Source organism: Zophobas morio, unplaced genomic scaffold, assembly GCF_036711695.1.
Source record: "Zophobas morio isolate AGI-343-1 ecotype UQ-CSIRO unplaced genomic scaffold, CSIRO_AGI_Zmor_V1 ptg000024l, whole genome shotgun sequence".
NCBI lineage: Eukaryota > Metazoa > Arthropoda > Insecta > Coleoptera > Tenebrionidae > Zophobas > Zophobas morio.
In genome coordinates this window covers 14,031,145-14,054,809 of record NW_026972129.1, presented here as the reverse complement: position 1 = coordinate 14,054,809, position 23,665 = coordinate 14,031,145, and the positions used below count along the sequence as shown (strand labels likewise).

Below are 23,665 nucleotides of genomic sequence, written 5' to 3'. Positions count from 1 at the left end.
TAGAGTTACTAGAAACTCTCAAGCGATTGTTAACTATCTACTGCCAATCGTTTTATTGGAAACAAACACTTCAACTGTTTGACACTGCTAGTTTAATTGTCGACGGTCCCCCTTAAAGATAATTAGACTTTAGACTAGTCTTTCGTAGAGTTTTCACGGTAGATAGTTTAAGTATATTGCTGTCTGTGATAGCGAATTAAACTGGCAACGGTACATAGTTGAAGGGTCGATCAACTGTTAAATCGTCAATGTGGATAGTTACAAGTGTCGTTTAACAGTTAAGTCGTCGCTTGATTGTAAAACACGCTAACTCAATTCTACCAACTCAATTAGCTACCACGCTTTGCTGAAGCCTACAAGTAGCTTTAAGCTTTACATCAATTAAACAAAGATAGATATAGAAAAGCTATAAAAAATACATTGTTGGACGGAATGGGAGAAACTGATTCTGGGAATTTCGAAAAATAAACAACACAACCATCGAAGTATGAAGGATTTAGAAGTTGAAATTGAAGTTGTTTTCTAACCACTAATTACGTATATTTTTTTCTTTTTGATCAAATAGTTTGGATGCTATTTGAAGTTCATATCCAACAGAATTCTCAACATGTATATACTTCTGCGACATGGTTGCCTCCCATCCACCGTGTCTATTTAAATTTGTGATATCGGTCCCTGTCCCTGCTAGCTTTGTAGTCTGTAGTAAAAGAGTGACCTGTGTAACTGCAAGGATTTGGTAACTTCAAATATTCAGCGATCTTTCGTAATATGCTCTCAATAGTCTAGTTTTTTGTCTAGTACATTTTCCACTTCCGTATCTAATAAAAAATTGTGAATTTTCAATTGGTGAAGAACAAAGAGATGAATATAATAATTCAACAAGATTTACACATTCGATATTTTTACTAGAAATAGTAAACTCTTCTCGCAGTTGAAGACTGATTTTTTCTTGTACCACTAAGTCCAACAATAAGACGGCGTAGAACAATAAAAAGTGTAATATTTCTTTAATATAAAGATACTCCTTCTTTACCTTCATCATTAGTAAGACCTAATGATTTGCTTCTTTCAAAAATTTTTCTACCTTCAAATCTTGTGAAAACATTACGTATCTTAGACTGATGTTCTGCTGACTTTCATTTAATAAAAGCTATTAAGCTTGCAAATCATTTTATATCGATACTTTATAACGTTATCCTTAGCACTGAATAAATACTCCATAGTACAGGTCTTGTAAATTCTTGATTTTTATTCGAAATATGCTAGTAAATCTTCTGGGTTGACCATTCTGATCCTTTTTTATCTACACCAATATTCAAATGAGTATTCTCATACTTTTCTTTTGATTTATTTGGCAGCAAACATTGAAAGATAATGCAGCTGACTCTTCTACATTCGAAAATTCACTTATATCAGACATTATATCTTGATTTTATCGCTCGAAAACGTTACTCGCAAAAACTTTATTTTTTCACAAAGTCTTATCAGTACCTCTGATATTAACAGGTACCTCTGCTGACCTGATCCGTCTTGTCAAACTTATTTAGGCATTCGTAGAAAAATTTTTATGTGTAACTCGACAAAAAAGGGGCCTCTTTCACTTTTCCGATCTTATCACCACTGGGCGGAAAAATATCTTACGGATGCAATTCCCCAGTTGAAGCAAGGTGTGTTTTACGGCGAGTAGCGGGGACGCTTTGATCTGGTCCACAAGGTCGTAGCCAGTGCGTCGCTTGGAGTGTTTACAGCTTGTTAAAAAACTACTTCTATATTACTATATTACTTCCAATAAAAATACTCGATGCCCTTTTTAATTTTTCAAACACATGACCACAGATTTGTGATCTTGAAATGTTATATTATGTTGATATAGTCCAAAAGAAAAATATATTTGTAATCAAACTATCGCCGCGACAGCACTGGATCGAGCGTATGAAACACAATTCCGCGCGTTGCTTATCACACAACAGCTACTTGGTACACTACTCAACAGTCTGAAAAAGCAAATTAGTTCATTTGTGACTAAAAACACACTATCACTTCTGATAGGAGTAAGAGGAAAACACCAAAACGGGGAAGGATTAGTCACTTTATGGCCAAGAGAAACAACGAAACCTTTTCTATATTCTAATGGCACAATTAGAGAACTGTATATGTTACATAACTACATTAATTCGTTACATAGTAAATTCAAATTCACAATTGAAATAGAAAACAATAAAAGTATCAATTTTCTGGACCTACAAATTAGTTGGAATATGCTAAATTCATGGTAGTAACAGCTACCATGAATTTAACATATATCACAAACCTACTAACACAGATACTACAATTCACAAAAAGTCTTTACATTCTTGAAATCACAAACTGGCTGCGATGTTACATAGATTGGTAACAGCACCCTTGTCAAAAACTAACTTTGAGGATGAACTTAATGGAATCAAAATAGTAGAATTAGTAGCCAATAATAATGGTTTTTCTGACGAATTTATAGACAACATATTGAAAAAGAAAATCCAAAAAATTACATCCGCACTTGTATATCCATTAATTAAAGAAACCACTCAATGCAAAAGCATAACTTATTTTGGAATATCGTCTGTCAAAATTTCAAAAATACTGCAAAATCAGGCTATAAAATAGCTTTCACCTAAAAATTCGAATTCTGGAGTCTGCATGTGAAGTTGTGATTATCCTTTGGTATACGTTGGACAAACCGGGAGAAGATTTAAAGAAAGAATCAAAGAACACCCAGGCATTAATAAAAAATCTAATTCCACGTACGCGAACCACTTAATTAATGAATCCACAATTTTAACGACAATTTCAAAATTTTACACGTGGAAAATAAAGGTTCAAAATTAAACTCGTTAGTATGTTTAGAAATTTATAGGTATAATAGACTTAATACCATAAATTGATGATAACCAAGCGGAGATAAACAAAGTCACCTATGTTAAACTTAAAGTTGTAAATCCTTTTGTTAGTTTCAGGTATATAAACGAAATTATCTTTTGTAAAACCAGTATTGCATAGACCACACTCTATCAGCAGAACATCCAGTAAGCGCTGGAGTCCCTCAGGGATCAGCGCTCTCTCCCCTGTTGCATACGATCTTCACCGCAGATATTCCCAAACCCCTTCGAACTATTCTCGCAATCTATGGAGACGACACCGTCATCCTTGTACGCTCCAAAAGCGCACAGTGTGAACACCTACTTACAGGTGGCTACTAATACGCTAGAGGAGTGATTCACACGCTGGTTCATCAATCATCACTGTCAATCCCGATAAAAGCTCTGTGGCGTTCATTACGAACAGTTGTCAAGGCCCGATAGAGCACATCTCGATGTTCGACCACATCAAAATATCTAGGTGTCTTCATTGACAAAAAGCTCAATTATTCCTGAGATTGACTACATTGTAGCAAATACGAACGTAATCAAAAGTGTCCTGGTGCTACTAATCGGCCCCACCATGTCTTATGCCTCAGAAGCCTGGAGCTTTCCAAAACACAATTTCATCGTCCAGAAGTCGTCCAGACAAAAATTCTCCAACAAAATTTCAGGCCTCCTTGGTTCATCAGAAACAACCAGATTCTTCAGGAGGACAACACTCCGAAGTTAAAGCAATTTCTGCACGAAATTGCACTGCGTATTTTCAAGAAAACTGAAGAACTCGCAACCCCTTGGTCCGAGAAGCCGTCGACCACGACGAGTTCGTAGAACGAGTGTGTAATATGCACTAGCCCACGAGTGATGTACAACATTTTATCTGCGACCGCTTAGATAAGACACAAAAGTAATAAAAACAAATATTTTACAAAAAATTCAAATTTGACATCTAAGTGCACTAAATTTTTTCATATCATAGTGACTACGGTAGTTGGATGTTTAGAACAACGCTTAATTTATTGTTTTTCGTGACACGAATTTTATGAACTCGGAAAGTGTTCCCTGAGATATAGAAAAAGCTGCGACCAGTGTTCTATCTACGTTATTACCAGCAAAATCAAAACTGAAGTATGAAGAAATTTACGAGCGGTATCTGACATGGTGTAACGAGAAAAAAGTGCAAAATATAACCAGTCACATAGTTTTGCTGGCGTACTTCGACAATCTGTCGAAAAAGTACAAATCCCCAGTGTTTGGGCTTTCTATTCAATGCTAAGGGCGACGATTTGTACGAAAAACAATGTTGACATAAGCAAATGCAAGCAGTTGATTGCATTTTTAAAAAGGCAGTCAGAAGGATACAGACCCAACAAGTCAAAAATATTTACAAAAGATGAGATTGAAAGGTTCCCGAAAGAAGCTGACGACAAGCAGTTTTTTTTTGCTAAGGTAAGATATGCGTAAAATGTCTTCCAATTAAATATTTTAATTCATATTTTTCCCAGGTTGTATTGATAATTGGCATCGCTAGAGCTTGCAGAAAAGAAGAGCTTCTAGAAAATGTTAAGGCTGAAGGGTTGGTTTTCCATATACAAACCCCCCCACCAAAACCAAAATTTCCAGCGAATTTTTTGTAATGGTTGGTGCCATCCAGAGATTTAATATAGTGGAAATAATTAAGAAATATTTGGTGTTACGTCCTCAGCATATCAACCCTGAAAGATCTTTTGTTGGATACAGGAAAGGTTTTTGTACAATACATTCTATAGGCATTAATACGTTTGGGAGTATGCCAAAAAACATGGTTGCTTTTTTTATTTTATCAGATCCTAAAAAATAGACTGTGCATTGCTTCAGACGCTCTTCCACTTCGATACTTGTAGACTCTAGAGGCTGGAAATCGAATACAGTGGCGGAGGGGTACATTGATACATCAAAAGAAAAAAAAAAGTTGGGATTAAAATTTTAGGAAAAACACGGCACAGCTAACCACATCAGTTAGTATCAATATCCAGTTGCGAAAACATTGTTATTAATGTTTATAGAAGCCCTAATACATCAGTGTTTTATTATTTGTATTGATAAATTTATTCTTGAAGATCAAAATGAGTTGTGTAATGCCTAATGAATTTCATTTCATCACTAGTGAAATAATATTAAAGATTACTAATCAAGTTAACAAGGAGTAAAAAATAAACTTAACAACATTTTTGTTCTGCAAAAACAAGGACTACGTTATGATTACAAGCAACTGTTCTTTAAGGGTTGTTGCTAGCTACTATATAGATTGCTGCAATTAATCAATATGCGGCATTAAATATTAGCTTGCACGTATGTAAAAGCATAGAGCAAGCGGAGTTTTCCCATGCATTAAAGCTCTTTAAAATATCTCAATTTATAAAAGTTGCCGTTATGCCGTAAATAATGTTAAGTTTCCATGTAAATACAGTGCAAAATCATAAATCCGTAAACACTCGTCGGACTTGTTACAACTGCTTAAATTTGTATCAATAAAGCGTTAGGTTGTTTACACGAGTTCTCGTTGCGTTGGGTTCTCTAAACACTATTATTTCAATAATGAACGTGGAAGAACGGAAAAAAGTGAATTCCATGTCTTGACATTAAGACTGCACTAATGCCTGGTATGCATGCGGGTAACAACAATACCATAATCTACATTTTCGAATTGTAATTGAAGAGTGAAGAAAATCGTGCGTGCGTCGTCGCATCCAGTTCATGTATGTGTAAATCTACAATTCTGATGTTCAAGTTCAATTTTAATTAAACCCTGCCAAGCATGAAAGACCCAGAAACCGTGACGACCGATCGTCGTGGCGTATTGCCAGCATCAGTGGATGGACTTTTCCATTAAGACAATATCCTAATTAGTTAATTATAACATAAATCCCGATGATATACGACAGAATTACTACTTCAGTTCCGATACATGACAGAACAAAGCCCCCTGCTAGAAACTAAAACGCCGAAGCAGGAACGAAAATTAAGCAACGTCGCTGGCGCGGAAAAAGCTTGCAATAAAACACCATCTAAATTAATTATGACGGAACACCCTATGAAAATTCTTCAAATAACTTCACGTTAAATAACGAAAGCCCACACGAACTCACTGGCTCTTAAACGAATTTAATTGTGACGAAAGTGGCCAAGTTTCCATGAACTTCCAAAAAACCCTGTGAGATAACGAACGATGAATAATTCACCCCTGGCCCAGCGCTACCACCACATGTTTTTTGTTGTTTCTAGTTAATCTACATTTATAGCGAATTCTACATGTTTATACGACACGAAATCTAATTTGGACGATCAATAATTCAGGTTCGATATGCAGACACCATCCACGGGGTTGCAAGACAGAAATCTACGACGAATTGCGTGTCATGAATTGAACCCTGAAGTAAAAATCCATCTTGGCAAACCTGCTATACGGGGGCAGTCATGTATTGTATCGAATAAATCACAAACTCTTCCATATTCATGATGCGGGGAAAGCTGAAGAAATTAAATTCAGGGGCGTAGGTGCCTACGATGCCTAGTAACCAAGAAGGAATTATCCATGAGTAATGTGCCCTGGTGAAATGTTACCACGAAACTGTTAAAATAATCTTTAATACACAATTTAAGTATTTAACAATAGATTAAGTTTCAAACCTGAAAAAATATACATATTTAGAGATGATAAAAAAAATTTAACTGAAAAATCCTTAGTTTTCTGATTTCTAACTTTTCTAATTGATTTTTTATTTATGATGTCACTCGCGCACTATGAGTTTTAAATCAAATAATATACACTTAGATACATATACAACACATACCCCATTTTAAAGCCGCATTTAATAGTTACTACTAAGTATTAAAAAAAAAAGAAATTCACTACAATTTTATGAAAATTTAACTAAATATTTATATTAAACAGCGAAAAAACATTAACACAAATCGATGTAACTATGGTAAAATTATCATATGCGTCAATTTTAAATTCATACTAGCAGAATTTTATTGTTGTTTGTATTTGTTAAGTTCAGTTTATGTGTTAACAATTTGTTTAGATCTGTTTAATCTTCATTGCAGATAAAGCTTCAGAAACCAAAATGAAAAAAAATTGCGTCGACTATAATATCAACCACGTTACCATAATGTAGTATGTAGTTAGAAATAACGGCACGGGTATCTCTAAGTAATAAATATTGTAAACCATCAAATATTTGCATGGTAGCTGCCATATCATAGAAGGGTAATTACCCAACGGAGAAAGATTATAATCACTCCAATTAAAGACTGTAAATTGTGGTACACGAGCAAAAACACCGCTAATTACTGAAGCACTAATGGAAGTGTGTATTTTGTGAATTATAAACGGTTAAGACGAACTGTCTAAGTGGCTAAATTAAGTACAGACTAGAAACTGTAACGCTGTAGCTTTATCAAAGCGTAAAGGTTAATAAGTCAGACTAATATGACGTTAAGGTATTGAAAAACAACTAGGAAAACTGACATCGACAGAAAGAACTGGCGCGATATTATGAACAACATCGTGTGTGGAACAAACATCAACTAAATATATAATCTCCAAGAAAAAAATATTTGTGCGATCATGTTTCGGATTACCAAAAAAATAATATTAAATTTGATATGTACATCGTAACGCTAATAATAATTTAACAGAACTTAAAAAAAATCAGGAAAATTAGTGGCCCTTTTTGCGACAACTGATAAAACTGGTTCACACCTTTTCTGATACATAAGCAAGACCAAGGCATATTTTGCAATGTAAAAACAATCCATGTATTCTGAGATGACGTCACGAACTTCCTGAATGAATTCACAAATAAATGTTGGTCAATATTCTATTATTGACTGACAGACAGACAGACAGATAGACAGACAGACAGACAGACAGACAGACAGACAAACAGACAGACAGACATGTATGTACAGCCAGACGAAAATAAACATATAAAATTTGACAACAATCGGTCTGGTAGTTTCGGGGATTATCTGTCTAACAAAATTCGACACAGACTGCGGACAGACAGACAGACAGACAATACAAAATACATAAGTACCTGACGTTCACAGAATCATAGAAGTCGAAAAAATGATTTAATAATTGCGTTATAGGGGATTATTTTTATTTAGACTCACCACTAGCGTGGAAATGACCGGCATTTAGGCAAGATTTGTAACATTACGGGTACAAAGACCCAGTAATGATATGCATTGGTTTGAAAAATTATTAGTATTATAATTTGTTTTTAGTACTTAAAAATACTACTCTAATACTTTTTAAAATAAACAGTCCCCAGCAAAAAAAAAGAGATTTTGTACCAAGATCGCTCTACGCGCAGTTGGCTTGCGCCAAGTTGGCCGCACTGCTTTGCCCCAGACTGTCTGAATGTAATTCCGCAGGGTGACTCAGCTTAAATGACCCACTTATTCCTTTCTTATAGGCACCCCAACATACATTATCCGCTTACATCTTGATTAAAAATTTAATTTTCAAAATGCCATTAATCCAAGTTTATTTATTGAATTGAAGCTGTTTGCATCATCACACTTCTATTCGTTGTCAGTCGAAAAATTACATTATTAATTATATTCATATTAAATTCTGACAACCATTGAAAATTCTAATTTTTCTGGAAAATCTAGACTTTCCGTGTCTGTTTGTCTGTCTGTCTGCCTGGCGTCTGTATCTATTTTTGTTAGACACGTACTCTCCGAAACTACCGGACCGATTGTTGTCAAATTTTGTATGTATGTATATTAGGAATATCTGGATAGTTAAACGCTAACCATAAATATTTTATAAAATCATATGCTCCTACACTTATAGTTTACAAATCCGCATTTAGTTTTTAATCACAATTACTATATAAAAATGTTTTTGCTTTACAAGCGTTTGAATAAGTTAATAATAAATTGCCTTTTGCTCAAATGGCATTTCTATTTTTGTAGGGTATTTATTCCATATTTTACAAATAAGTATATAGCTAAAGTTGTTTTTTTTTAGTTTTCAAAAATTACGAATCCTGAAAGTACGATATTTCTTTTTTTTAACAAATTGTAAATGAAACGTAACTACCGGTTTTTGAAAACGAAAAAAAAAAATGAAAGTCAAAAATAGCAGAGGGTGGTCTCTTAACAATACCACGTGCTACGAGATGAGTGGATTTCGTGCCGCATCTTACTGGAAGGTATCATTTCTCGTCGATGAAAGTGATAAGTGGCATTGCTTCTCACGTTACTTGGCTATAATGTTATTGTTTAAGGAGTCTTTTATCTTCTCATGTTGCACAAGAAGTAATGTGCACTTCAAAGTTCAAATATTGCTGCAGAGCTAAAATATGTACAATGGAACACTAATTCCCGAAAAATCGATAAAATAAAATCTTCCACATCTCCCACACACAAGTGTTAACATTTACATTAGTCTCAACATCTTGTCAAAAATTTAATTAACTCTGTTGTTCTTTTTAATGAATTTTCAAATTCGATTAGGTATATCATTTTTATTTATTTGTTTTATACGACAACTCGTACATCTAAATAGGAACGCAATATTAAACTACAGGTAACTGAATATGCTATGTTGCACGGTAAAAGTACGATGTATTTAACGAAACTTAAGGATGACGTCAACATTTTTGAATTGGTTGGTTACACCACTTTCACAATATTCTGAAGAATACCGAAAATTCTAAAATAATTGTTACTATGGTTTAATAGACGACAAAGACAAACGGAAGTGGGAAACTGGTATTTTCATATCTTGCGAGATATAAAAGTACAGAAAATTTAACATTTGACATGATTAGAATGCTTCTTTTAGCTTTCACTGGGTGTTGAACAAATAATAACAATTCTTTACAGTAAATATTTAATAGTAAATATTATGGTTATATTAATTTCGAAATTGCTTTAGAATTTCCAAGTGACATATTTCAATTTCCAAATAATTTGTTCATTGCCAGATGTTTTAACTTTAGGCTGTATCATATGTGTCTACAATTAAGGTTCGCAAAGCGGAAAGAAAAATCCTTTTATAAAATACGTCAAACTAAAGCTTACAAAGTAGCGTAACTACGGTAAAAACTTCAAAATTATATACAATGTGTAATGTCTAATAAACATACAAAGGTGACGCTAAGGTAACATTAAATGCGCATTGCTATCCGAACTTTACACAAAACAAAAGTTTCGTAACGAGGTTAGTTAAATGAACATTTACAAGTTGTACGCATGTAATTTAAAGCATATTCTAAACTCCTAATTCGTTACTTCTCAGTGATGTTAATGAAAATTTTTGCCTAATTGATAGTTCTAAATTGTAGATTGTCGTTAAGAGAACATAATGTAAACCATTGTAAACAATAACATTACAAGGAAATTTACACGGAAGGAAAGACCATGCGATTGTTGCGAGTTCCTTTACTAAATAGTAAGGCACCGCTGAATAAACAACATAACAATTGAACCATTACGGACCACCTGCCGATAAATAAGAGGCATCTGCTTAGGATGCGGATACACACTACAAATCTGAACCACTAGCTCTCAGTGATAAACCAACAAAATGATAAAAAGGTGCAAACACAATAAATAAAATCATGCGAAAGCATGAAATTAAAATTTGACTGAAACTTAGAAACGAAAGCGGATTTAATAGAACGTTGAAAATCATATAAACTCATAATATAATATTTCAACAGAGTTACCGGTATTGTAAACCTGTCAGTTCGTCTAACCCACGGTAATGTTGACAAGCATAGTTGTAGGGTCGGGCAGTCATATGGAACATGTAGGTATGGGTATATCTGGCAAAATATACGGTAACATAATGATTCGAGCCGCTGAAAAATTAATACGAGAATAATTTCCAATCAATTAGGTCCTCTCTGTATGGCCGGAGAGGGTGTGCAACTGTTTGCGGAGACCATGTGTCCAATGTAGAGACGAATGAAGAACGCGTACTACCTGCAACGTAACGTTAGAACCGTAGCTGACACGCGCCTACCTGATGATGGTTGGGCACCCAACAAATTTACTTTCTACTTTATTTAATATACCAGACAGAAATAAACCATGACGGTAATTAGGTGATCATCGATACAATAATGCACCTTCAAAACCATGACCGTCAGACACAGATGCGATATTGCTAAACCGTATGTAATATTAATTAAGCAATTAGTAGTGAATGATGGTATATTTACCACTAGACAAGAGTTGAAGTTACAGTGAATGAACAACCGAAGACAGTTTGATAAAAAGACCTGCGTCGTAAATTTGAATTGGCAGTACCGTCGAACAAGTAATCAATTAATGTGTTTTTCCTGTATGGCTATATTGTCGTTATTACTTTTAATTATATATATTCTATTTTGTGCCATAAAAAATTACACATTTATCATTTTAAAATTTCCGCCAGCAGATATCTTCGACCTACCACCTGATAAATCGTGAATATTTAATTGATTACGGAAAATGTGTGTTCATAGCCAATAGGAAAGACTAGGCCCGTGACGTCACCATTTAAACGTTATTCGAATTTTCGGCCGCCATTGATGGTTTGTTTTAATTATAATGAAACAATGGGAGGGTTCATTAATGTTAATTTTGAATGTTGCTTCATTCCTGCTGTCAGGTAAAAACTGTAGAAAACGAGGCAGTATAAGTAGGAGACCTTAAAATCAGTACGAGGGATGTAATACCCTAAGATCAGTTGGGAAGACCATAACAAAAGGAGATTCATATCAGAAAGGAATTAAGGAATTTGCTAGCCACTAAAAATTGTTTGCATGCAACTGAAATAGACGATTATAAAAATATACTCATGCGTAAGAAAATTTTCAGCCGACCAAATAATCTAGACGACAATTACGTGAAGTCATAGAATTGCAATTTTTTTTCAGTACTTACTTACTTGGTCATCAAAGCAAAAACAAAATTTTTCAATTCAAATAAATGAAAGGGCGACCCCATTTTTTTTTAAGATTTATCAATTATGTAGATTTAATCATAGCAGGTATTATTTTTGTCATAATTAACACAAATATAGCACAAAAAATTTCAAGATTGAACAAGACAGATTTTTTTTATAACTTGATGTCTTCATTAGATATTAGATACAATAATTTATTGTTTAAATAAGCGCACACAAAATATAACGTTTTTATTAAACATCCGAACAATCAGAATTTTAACTCGAAAGTAATGAAACAATATTGAAAAATTTCGTCCCTAACCTAACTTATTTTCTGATCATTTTACAAAAAACGCTTGGTCTCCATGTGGCATACACATTTGAACATATACATATACAGAGTCGCTAAAATGTATGGAAACGGTTAAATATCTTGAGAACCAATTATACACATCAACTGAAATTAGGTATAGTGGTACAACAAGTTTCGTCTAAATATTCGTAAACAAAATTTTTTTTTTCATTTGTTTTCGAGATGCAAGGCCAACTTGATTTTTTTGAAATGGCACTACAATACAATTAATGCATTTTTGAATAGAACTTTTTTTATTCATTGATAACTTTCTTTCTGATTAAAATAGCAAAATAAATTATTTTAAATAAGAATAAATAAAAAAAAAAGAAATATGCCCTAGATATCTTTGAAAATAATTTTAATTTAACATGTAAGGAAAAAATAGTGCATCTAAGTGAAACTGACACATAGAACTATTAATGATTGTCGGTTACGGTGACAAAAGACGAAGTTTTGCGCAAGTATAGTAACACTTTTCAATGAGCGAGAACCCATTTCTAAGTCGACGATTTCAAAAACCCTACAAAGATTTAATGAAACTGGAAGTGTTAAAGAACGTAGAAAACCTGGCGGGCCAAAAACTACTACAAATGACGAATGTCCTCTTAGACGCAACAGAAAATCCCAAAACTTCAGTGTAACAATTAGCGCTTAATCACAATGTTAGTAGAAAATCAATTCAAACAATAATGAAAAAGGAAAAATTTCACCCATACAAAATCCACTTGGTACAAAAGGAAAACGAAAATGATTTTGATCGTAGAATTGAATTTATCGAAATTATTATGAACAGAATACAACAAGACGGAAATTTCATCATCAGGATTTTGTTCTCTGGCGAATCTACCATTTGTTTAAATGGTCATGTGAACAGACACAACTACTGGATGGAGCAAATCCACTCACAGCGTCCAGAAAAACTGAATGTTTGGTGCGGTATTATTGGTTACCATGTAATCGGTTCATTTTTTATTAATGAGACCTATAATGTCTATACTTAGAGAATTGTTTCCCAATTACCCAAATCCGGAGTTACCAGCTGAAACTATGTGGTTTCAACAAGACGGTGCTCCACCTCATTTTGGACGTCAAGTTCTTAAATGAAATTTTTCCTTGCAGATGGATAGGTCGAAGACGTACTATTGAGTGGCCTGCCAGGTCACCGGATTTGACACCGCTAGAGTTTTTTTGTGGGGCTATTTGAAGAATCGCGTTTATATCAACAGACCGATTCACATTAAAGACTTATTACAGGAATACATACTTAACGAAATTGCTAGCATTCATCATTCATCCAGAAGTTCTTATTAACCCACTACAAAATTTTATTCAGCCTTGTTTACCGCCAAGAAGTAAATGGAGTGCATTTTGAGCATCTTTTGTAGAAAACAGAAGTTTAATTTTGGTTTCGGTTGTTATTGGTTAATTTATTTAATTACTATTTAATGATTTATCTTGCTGTTTCAATCAGAAAGAAAGTATGTTTGTGCTATATCAATGAATTAAAAAAAAAGTTAAAAACGAAGCAAAAAAAAATTTTTTTGACCAATAATTAGAGCACAACTTCTAGTACCCCTATATCTAATTTCAGTTGATTTGTATATATGTACAATTGGTTCTCAAGATCTCAAGATATTTAGCGACCCTGTATATTTAAACTCTGTTATCTTTTTATTCCTAATTTATGGTTCTTCTTTCAAAATTTTAATCTTTGGCAATTCTTGTGAATTCCTCTCGTGTAATTTGTTTTAAATGTACTACATCAGAAAGACAGCAGTGGTGACCGATTGTCAAAATTTCTATGCTATAGATTGGACGTTTTTGAATTCTTCCAGATTTAAAAATCTTGTAAGACTAATCTCATTACTTAGTGAGTTCCTATTTTGAGGAACCATGAAATAAATTAGCTGCTAGTTGGTATATCATGCAATATTTTTTTCAGATTTTTAACTACGGCCGAAGCAATTATTGTTTTTCCTTCGTCCAAGAGAGGAAATTCGGAGCAAATACGACGTCTTATTAAAGTTACATTAAGTTGTCAAGTTATACACTGTTAATTTAGTTCCGTAAAAAAGCTGCCATCATTAGTTTTTTTTATATGAGACCACTTTCTAAATCAAAAAGAAAACTACTGCCATGCGATTTACATTTATTTCTCGATCTAAATAACAGTCTTTCTGGCCTAGTTTCTCCTTTGTTTTTTACATAATTTTTTAATATATTTTTCCATTAATTTCCATTTCGGCAGGCTTTGGAGACATTTTTTTGGGGTAACGAAACTCTAGATTAAATTCCTCACATCATTGAATATTTTCCTGTAGATATGACTTTTTACAGGGTTCTCTACTTATTGCATATAAAGATTAGACAATGTGCTTTTTACAGTATGGTGCCAGACAGACTATGCCGTTCAATTTCTTCAGGTAAATCAGAGCTCCTTGATTTTTTGATATGTTTCGTTCTAAAAGAAGAACAAGGTATGTTTATTTCTAAATTTTGAATGTTTTTATAAAAATAGTAAACTCTTTGTTAACTAATATATTAACTAGATCTTACAAACGTCTCTCCTTTCATACAGTATTTCAAAGGAATAACGATAAATTGGCTGTTTTTTGGGGATTGCTTTATTCTGGGTTTACTAATTTTTGTAAATTTATTAGATAAATGAGACTATTTTAAATCTGATAATGACCAGAATTGTTGGTGTATAATTTTTCCTCCTTCACCAAGTGCAACTATTCACTTGTCTGAGGTTATTTTTCTCATTAAACTTATACAAGGTAAAATTTCTGATGGGTACTTACTGGAATTTGTAAATTTCTTAGTGCCCCGCTTGAACTGTAGAGCTCCTAAGTTATTTTATTTACCTACGGCCTCGACGCGCCATTATGCACAATCACCGATTATTTCTACGTGTAGAAGAACTGGGGCCTATTCCACCATTCACTTTGCAACTTTGCAGTTTACACTTTACACTTTTCAAACGTACTTTGCGTTCCACCACACCCATCATAATTTATTAAGGTAAAGTAAAATGAAAAGTGAAAAGTATAAACTTTACGTTATGTTTTCTAATTTTCTGTTCCACCATTATAAAATTTTAGAAAGTAAAAGTGCAAAATTTACTCATTTTGCAATTTAGACGCAAAGTGGTCTATAAACCTTGCGTTGTCAAAGTGATTGCAAAATGATAAGAAGAATATTGTTTTCAAGCGATGAATCTAGTGAAAATGAAGATGAAAGTCCACCAAGGCGAAAAATATATAAAGAAAGGGTACATTTTACCATTGAAAACGACTTTGATTTTAAAGAAGCATTCAGGTTAAATAAGGTACAAGTGAAGTATGTCTTAGGCAAAATCGGAGCTAGGTTAGCCCCTGCAAATAGAAGAAACCATGCTCTAACAGCGGAGCAGCAACTATTGTTGACACTACATTGGCTAGGGAATGGGGCCCAGATGCATGGGATAGCCATCATGCACGGCGTAAGAAAATCGACAGTTTGTCGAAGTATTCAGAAAGTTGTCAACATCATCATTGATACAATGTTTCAAGAGGAAGTTAGATGGCCAGAAAATACACAAAACATTGCCATGGAATTTTTGCGCAAAGGTGGATTCCCATGTGTCTGTGGATGTGTTGATGGCACCTTAATAAACATCGATAGCCCTTCTAATCATGAAGAAGTCTACGTTGATCGCTATGGCGATCATTCATTAAATGTCATGATGATATGCGGCCCAAATAATTATTTTTATGCAGTTAACGCAAATTGGCCTGGAAGCGTCCACGATTCCAGAGTCTTTCGAAACACCGCAATTTATAGAAAGTTTGAACAAGGATGGAGGCTTTTTCCAGGAGCAGTCATTTTGGGTGACTCAGCTTACGCAACACGACCGTGGTTGATGACTCCTCTCCATAGAAACCCTGGTGCCGAAGATGCAAGGCGGTACAACAACGCCCATAAATTGACACGGAAACTGGTGGAAGATTCTTATGGGATACTAAAAGAAAAATTTCCGTGTTTAAACGACCTACGGGCAAATCCCGAAAAGGCTGCACGGATTGTACTGGCATGTGCCACTTTGCACAATGTTGCAAAAATAATTGGAAGAGAAGAAGATCACTACCCTAATCGCGAAGAGATGAACAACGATAACCCAGACGAAGATAATATGATGCAAGAAAATAACAGCCGGTAACTTGATTATCAATAAACTTTGCAAATTTTAAATTTTGAACGACTTTCCGCAAAGTACTTTTCAAGTCTTGGTGGAACAAAAACACTTTGCACTTTTCAATTTCTGAAAAGTGAAAAGCGCAAAGTGCAAAGTTTTCAGAAATGTTGGTGGAATAGAGCCCTGATCAGTTTTGCGCTGAAATTGATATTTTTACAGTTAGTTTAGATAGATTAAAAAAATATATTATTTCCAGGTTTTAGTTTAGGGATTTTTGTTTTCTTTTTCTTTTTTTTTATTTGTTTAGCTTCGCGTTTCTTTCTTTCTTTTTTTTGCTGTAATATTATCCTGTAATGAGTTGTAATAACTGTTGGATAATAAAGGATTATTTATTTATTTATTTATGAAGTGACAATTACAATTAGCTGGAAATAATTACCTTTTTTGATGTTTTTGTCCACATGAATCAATGTATTCTAATAAACCGCCCGTTTTTTTTTCTTTACGAACATTTCCTTCCCAAGTTTTAACATTCCGCAGTCATTTTCGAATAGTTAAAAAGAACAATCACACATACTGTTTTAGTGTTGAGAATATGTAGTTTTAACATTTCATGTGACGTAGCCTACTTGAAACTTTGTAAATTAGATATTGAATAATTTAATGCGAAATCACTCAACGCAAATCGAATGATATTGAACAAGTAAACTGGATATTGAACAATAAAAGTCATCAAATCGTCAATACACAATGTTCGCCTTTTGAATGTTGAATTCAATTCCGCACATTGAATTACAAAAAAAAAAGATTTGCACAAATACATATTACTTAGATATTAAACAAATAGGTACTAAACCAACTATCTACTTTTTAAATTTTTAACTTTATTGTTAAAAAATAGACAGTTTATCAATAAGTAATTGCAGTTTAGGGTAAAAACGTGAAAAAAAAGTTGAGAAGTTTTTTGCCTTAAGACTTGGTGCCTTATTCATATGGAGTAGTGTCCACGGCTTTTTGACATTTAATGTAAATTCACCAACCTCAGTAAACCCGTTTCACAACCAGAACATAAAAAGCAAAATAAGATGATAATTTATTTGTAAAAAAGGTGTGAAGTGGTTACACCTTGTTGTGGTGTTATTAGTTAATTAATTACTAATTACTGCATTTCCATGTGTAGCTATAATTTTCCACAATAGTGATCCTTTATTACTCCACTTGAAATAAAAAAATTATACACAAAACATTAAAATAATTTCTTTTTTAATTCATTAATCTTACCTTTCTCACGAATCAGACTCCATAATTCATCGCAAATTTTAAATCTGTGTATCTTTATTAAATAAGTTTAATTATTTTGAAATTGAGATTCAAGTCAGGAAATGGAGCTTATAGCTGCTTACTTGCTTCACATTAACTACTAGATAACACTTCACAGTGAATACTTATTTTGAATTTTATTTTTACTTAATTTAAAAACTAATACATGAAGATAAGGAGTGGTTTTGAAAGTATTTTTGACGTCTCTACCACTTTTTCATTCGTTTAAATTTACGTACAAATGGCCTATGCGTAGTATGTCAATCATTTGGAAGTCGCAAAGTAAGCCAGAAAATGCTGATCTCCGTTGGTAACATTATATCAACAAATAATATTCTTTTTACCTGAAAACGCTACAAAGTTGTATTGTTTGTCCATGTCTGGCTTTAACAGCAAAAGGTGGTTTATATGGATAAGTCGGGACAACAGTGATCGATTAGAGAATTTTATTTCACCTGCTGTGCTGGAACTCGCATAAAATAATATGGAAAATGCTATCTGCCTGTCATATAATTCACACGTCGAAAATACCGAGTTCTACACCTTGTATGTACAAGAATTTCTTCTGTGACCCTGGACTGTTCTCAAAAAATTTGTGCTTGAAATTGAACAGATTTAACGTAACGTAGTGCTATCCCTTGTACATTACCAACCATAAAGCTTTGACTAAAGGAGTTAAATTAAGTGGCTAAATAAGTACTCACAAAAGCAAAGGCGAATCAAGTTTTCCTTGAGTACAGAAACACGCACCTAAATGATGAGTTAAAAAATCAGGCAATGCTACAAAAAATCTGTTTATTAAAAACCTTCGAGTCTACTAAAGTACTAACATATTTTATTTGCAGTCTTGATCCTAAAATTACGTTGTACAGTGCAGCCGTTGAAAAGTACTGCACTTTGATTTGTATAAAAATTTTTCTTTGTGAACTGATCCACAATTGAAGTTTCTAAAATGTCACTGAAACAGTGTCGTAATTATTTTCATTTGACCACATCTTTGTTAAATTGAATATCACAGTGTTATTTTCTTAAATTAAATATAATTCTGCATTTAATCACTAGTTAAATTAATAATTTTTAATTGTTTTTGCGAAATATTGCAGGGTGATTGTTTTTTTTTGTACGCCAGGAAATATTTTGAGTGAACAATGCGGAAGGGACAATGTAGGTTGCTCTAAAATTTGAAATATATATTTTTTCTAAAATGTGGGGCGTAAGAGGTCCTTTACTTGTGGTTTAACAAGACATTGCCATTCTTTTTTCTAAACTTTCTAAAAAATGGTACTTGAACGAAGAAAATTTACAATTTATCTCAAACTCAAAACACGAGATTTATTTGTCTTACTTTAGTATTCTTTTCCGGTTTATAACTACCAAATGTGCATTCACGATGTCTCAAAAAATTAATTTGTGAACCGGTTCACGCTATTGATTATCGCCGCCTTTTTAAGTTTCGTAAAATTCGCTTACTTAAATTAGGATTCAATTTTTGTTGAACTACTGTCCTTAAATCTTCGTTATACCTACACATACAGATTATTTCGTTCAACTGTAGGCAAATTTAATGATTAATTTTGCTTAAAATGTGCATTCTTATGAGGAAGTGAAATACATATTTTAGCTATTAGTCGGTGGCACATTATTAGTAACAGACTGTAGCCAGGTGCAGACTCAGACGTCCGACGTAAGTCACGACGGCTCGATGCCCTCTGACCTGCCGACTGCGACCCTCTCTAGAGGGTTGAAGAAATGGACCAGCTGTCTCTCATAATATGGCAATTCTCTTGGTGCAGCACGCGTCGTTCTATCTTGATTTTCATTGTCGCTTTAATCTCGGAATTAATTGTTTTTTTAATACGAAAGTATATAGAAAAAATACTATTAGTTTTTGCGGTTGGGTCGGTTCTTCAGTAAGTAATCAATCCAGAGGATGATGAAGTTGATGTGGTGGCGGGACGCAGTCACGGTGACAGCTGGCGGGCGGCCACGCGGATCACTGCTTGCAAATACACCTGCTCAAATATAAAACCACCCCCAAATATAAAATGTTGTGTGTGTGCGACTATGCCGTCGTATTTTACCCCACAATCGTGAATAAAGCCTCGTTTAAGGGGGGTTTTTATCAAAACGTGCTAATTGTCATGGTCTTGACTTGCAGGGAAAAAATCCAGAGAAAGAGAGGGTAAGTATTTCAAAACTAATTTTCAGTATAATGTTCATGCTAAATCGTATAATAAAAATTATCACCAAATTTGGAAAATGGTAAATTTAACGGTAAATTGAGATCCATAGAAAGATACATAGAAATAAACATGACGTCAAGTTTTCCAATCACATTTTTTTTTCTAATGAAATTCCTGTCTAGAGAAAAAATAGCTGCTTTTATTTTTTACTGATAAATTTTTTAGTCAAGTTATACAGTTAATTACGTTGTTCCATACACTTTTCACAAAGGCAAACGCAAAAAGGCTGCTGCAAAATCGATCGAAAATCTATTTTTACTTAATATATGTATTTTTTCACAGGGTCCATCTAGCGACGAGTTAATTTCATGTTTTCTCGACGTTTCATGATCTCTAGACTATGAAAAAATGGATCCCCCGTTTCCGTATGTATGCCATTAGCAGATAATAATCTAAAACTAACTACTAAACTGGTTATTGTCATATTTTTTATATGTACGAGTATTCTAGGAATATCGTGCAGGTATAATGGGTAAAAGGCTAACCAAAATTTTGCATGGTAAATCTTACTTAAATTTCATCAAATGCCATACTTCAATACCAGTTTTTTTTTTATACAGGGTGTTATTGAAATGCACGTACAACAAAAGGTAGGTATAAAAAAAACATAATTAATTTACGTTTGTAAAATAATATCCATCACAAAATGACAAAGAACCTTTCGATTGGTACCAAAAATGTCAAATTGAAAGTCAAATGTATTTTTCTGTCTTTCCGGATAAAACAAGATGGGAAATATTTACACTGACAGTTATCTCATGCTTTTCTGACACCATGCAGTTACTGTTGTTCTGGAATTTTTTTGAAAAAATTGAAAGCAGCGATGCCTCGAGACTTCTTCGAATCTCCTTAAATTCATGCAGTCAATTAAGTCTACATTTGTGGTCTGTGGTGGCATTGATTTTTCCTAATTCTGTTTTGGAGGGCTAAGTAACGTATGTTACGAAAGTTTTGGGACAAATTTCAGAACAAAATGTAGCAAGAATAGAATTTATTTATTTAACTGGTTTAGTGTACCATTTCCGAGGTTGAAGTTACGTAGAGCGTGTGAGAGGTGAATCTGTAGATGACAACGCACACATAAAATAATGACTAAAAACTGCAAAATTTTATAAAGCAGTGCGAATTACGAAATAATATTTTGGTCGGATCTAGCTTCTTGCATTGTGTAAGAATCAGCCGGAACTGAGTAGACTCGGTTGGAGGTGAACAATACCATTTGTACTGGAAGAAGACAGTCCCTCAAGTAAGTACGCGTCAATAAAAAATTTGAAGTTTGTTGAGTCGAAAAGAGTTCGATAAAGGGTGGGAAGCCAGAAAGGAAGCAAATCTCCAAAGAATAAATTTCCAGGATCCGAAGGATTGATCTAAACACGGCTCAAAACCGAATGTGATACATTAGGACACAATTGGGTGTCGTTGAAGATAACACACATTTGTCATTAATTAAAGGTTGTTTTGGATGCTTCAAAAGTTCAATACCTAATTTACCAACTTCGAAGACTGTGGAACCTGCACCGTCCACTGACTGTATTTCCCCTTTGGATGACAATATTGGTAAGTTGCTTTAGGAATAATTTTGCCAACGGTAAACCAGAGTTGGCAATTAACAGTTCACCCCATGAACCCATTCTAATCTTGATACAATATTTTGTTTTGAAATTTGTCCCAAAACCTTCATCACATACTAATTGCAAATTCCCTTCAGAATTTACGACAAATTTTATTAGAAGAAAAATGAAATTAGTAGGTAAATGTTTTTTGATACCTCTGATTTTTTTCTGAATAAAACAATGAATAATAAAATTGTCATAAGAAAACAGTTGTTTTCATTTAAACAACTACAGAAAACAACATTAAAATTTTAACGAACAATAAACAAAACACTTAAACCAAATCTTGATTGAACTCAATAATAAAACAACGAAACCACAACAAAGCTATAACAAATTTTCAAAGTGACGGCCACCGTTTCTCACACGTGCCTCCGTACGTCTAATTAAAGATGCCTGTCTTCTGTTTATTATATCTGGATCTGCTCGAATCTATGCAGAAACATCTTCAATACGATTTGTCAGTTCCTACTATTGCTAGGAGTTTGGGGGACTAACAGTTTCATGTGACCCCACAGAAAGAAATCACAAGGATTGAGGTCGGGGGAACAAGGTGGTCATAATACTGGTCTATTCCTTCCTATACACTTATCCATAAAATTTAGATTCAACCATCTCCGCACTACCAAAGCATTATGAGCAGGGGTTCCATCGTATAATTACCAATGTCCCTTCGCGTAGCTAGGGATACATCTAGTAGAAGATGGCCCAGATTGATATTCAAAAACTCTTAAACAGGCGTCGACTGTCAAACAATTGCCAATAATTCCTGCCAAAACATTAACGAAAAATCTGTAAAGAAACTGTCTCTCCTGTATCGCATGGGGATTTTCAACAAAGCCTGCTTGTTTTCTATTTTTTTAAAGTAACCACCCGGAAAATTCAATACAACGAGAGAGATCTTTCGGTTTTTAAAGATTGGCGCGCTAGACTTGGTGCAGATCAAGACCCTCTTCATTCAGTGTTCGCCAGACAAGAAATTGCGAAACTCCTACCCGATAACACAATCTACACACTAATACCTGAATTGTCTTCTACAAGGTCTAGAATATCCTATTCAACATCCAGAGCAGTCTGTGTTCTGTCACGACCACGCTCTGTGTTGCGTGGACGAAATTCTCCATTTTCTCGAAGGTGCTGAACGGTGGCACTTAAGTAATGTTGTGTGATCTGGGAATCTTCTATTACTTCAATGTACAGACGCTGAGTCATGTGTTTTCCAAATGCTCGTCTATACATCAATGTCGTCATCCCACTATTTAAAAATGCTCCCACTTTTTTCCTACCTATTTTCAAAACGTCAACTATAAGGGATTCCAGATCGCTAGAAATGACTAAAGTCATTTTTTGTCATTCAGATGCATTCTTGTAATCACTAAAAGTTAAAGGTTGGCGGCCTTTTAAGAGATGGCGCGAATTTTTTAAAATGCTAAAAATATTTGTCACGTTACTTATTAGGGTTTAGGGGATATGAACGGATTCGCCTTCCAGCGTACCACTGCCAGTACAGTCATACAGGGCAGTGCAAAGGCTTTTATAATAAGCATATAACATAACAAAATATTTCGCGAATTATATACTTACTACCGTCCAGATTCGGAGAAAAAAAAATGTTTTGCACTGTGAAAAAATAATTCACGAGGATTCGGAGAAGTTAATGTGGAGAATATTCCACCCGTGGGTGTGGTTATAAATTTAGTGGAAACAGATTCGGATGACTCAGAATTTGAGTTTGTACACGAATTAGATTAGTTGATTTAGACTGACATTTTATGGAGAATTAATCGGCTTGACCTTCTAGGCCGATTTTAAAGTGGAAAAATGGTGTCCACAATTACATAGCTCAAAAAATTAAGATACTAGATTTAGTCACTTTTAGCGTTCTGAAATAGATAATAGACGTGTCATGATTACTGCTAGGCAAGCAGCGTTACAGTTTTCCCCCAATTGGTTTCTACAATGTGACTATGATGAATGTTACTTAACAACCAAGGGGTCAATTCCAAGTTGGTAACACAACTCTGTACAGTCATGAAAATACTCCTAGTCAAAAACACTTAGAATGTGACATTTTTTAGTAACTTTTCGTAGGTGATTTCTTATATGTTATGAATATGTT

General features: G+C 34.0%; 2 protein-coding genes across 3 annotated transcripts in view; one reads left to right on the top strand and one right to left on the bottom strand.

The window, feature by feature from the left end:
• The window catches only part of LOC135134899 (probetacellulin-like), a 194,352-nt gene that overhangs the window by 102,222 nt on the left and 68,465 nt on the right, over positions 1 to 23,665 (bottom strand). The gene's annotated exons all lie outside the window — the stretch shown is intronic.
• LOC135135611 (putative nuclease HARBI1) lies at positions 15,381 to 16,394 on the top strand. Its single transcript, XM_064064704.1, has one exon. It carries the CDS (start codon positions 15,381 to 15,383, stop codon positions 16,392 to 16,394), a length of 1,014 nt encoding a protein of 337 aa, XP_063920774.1.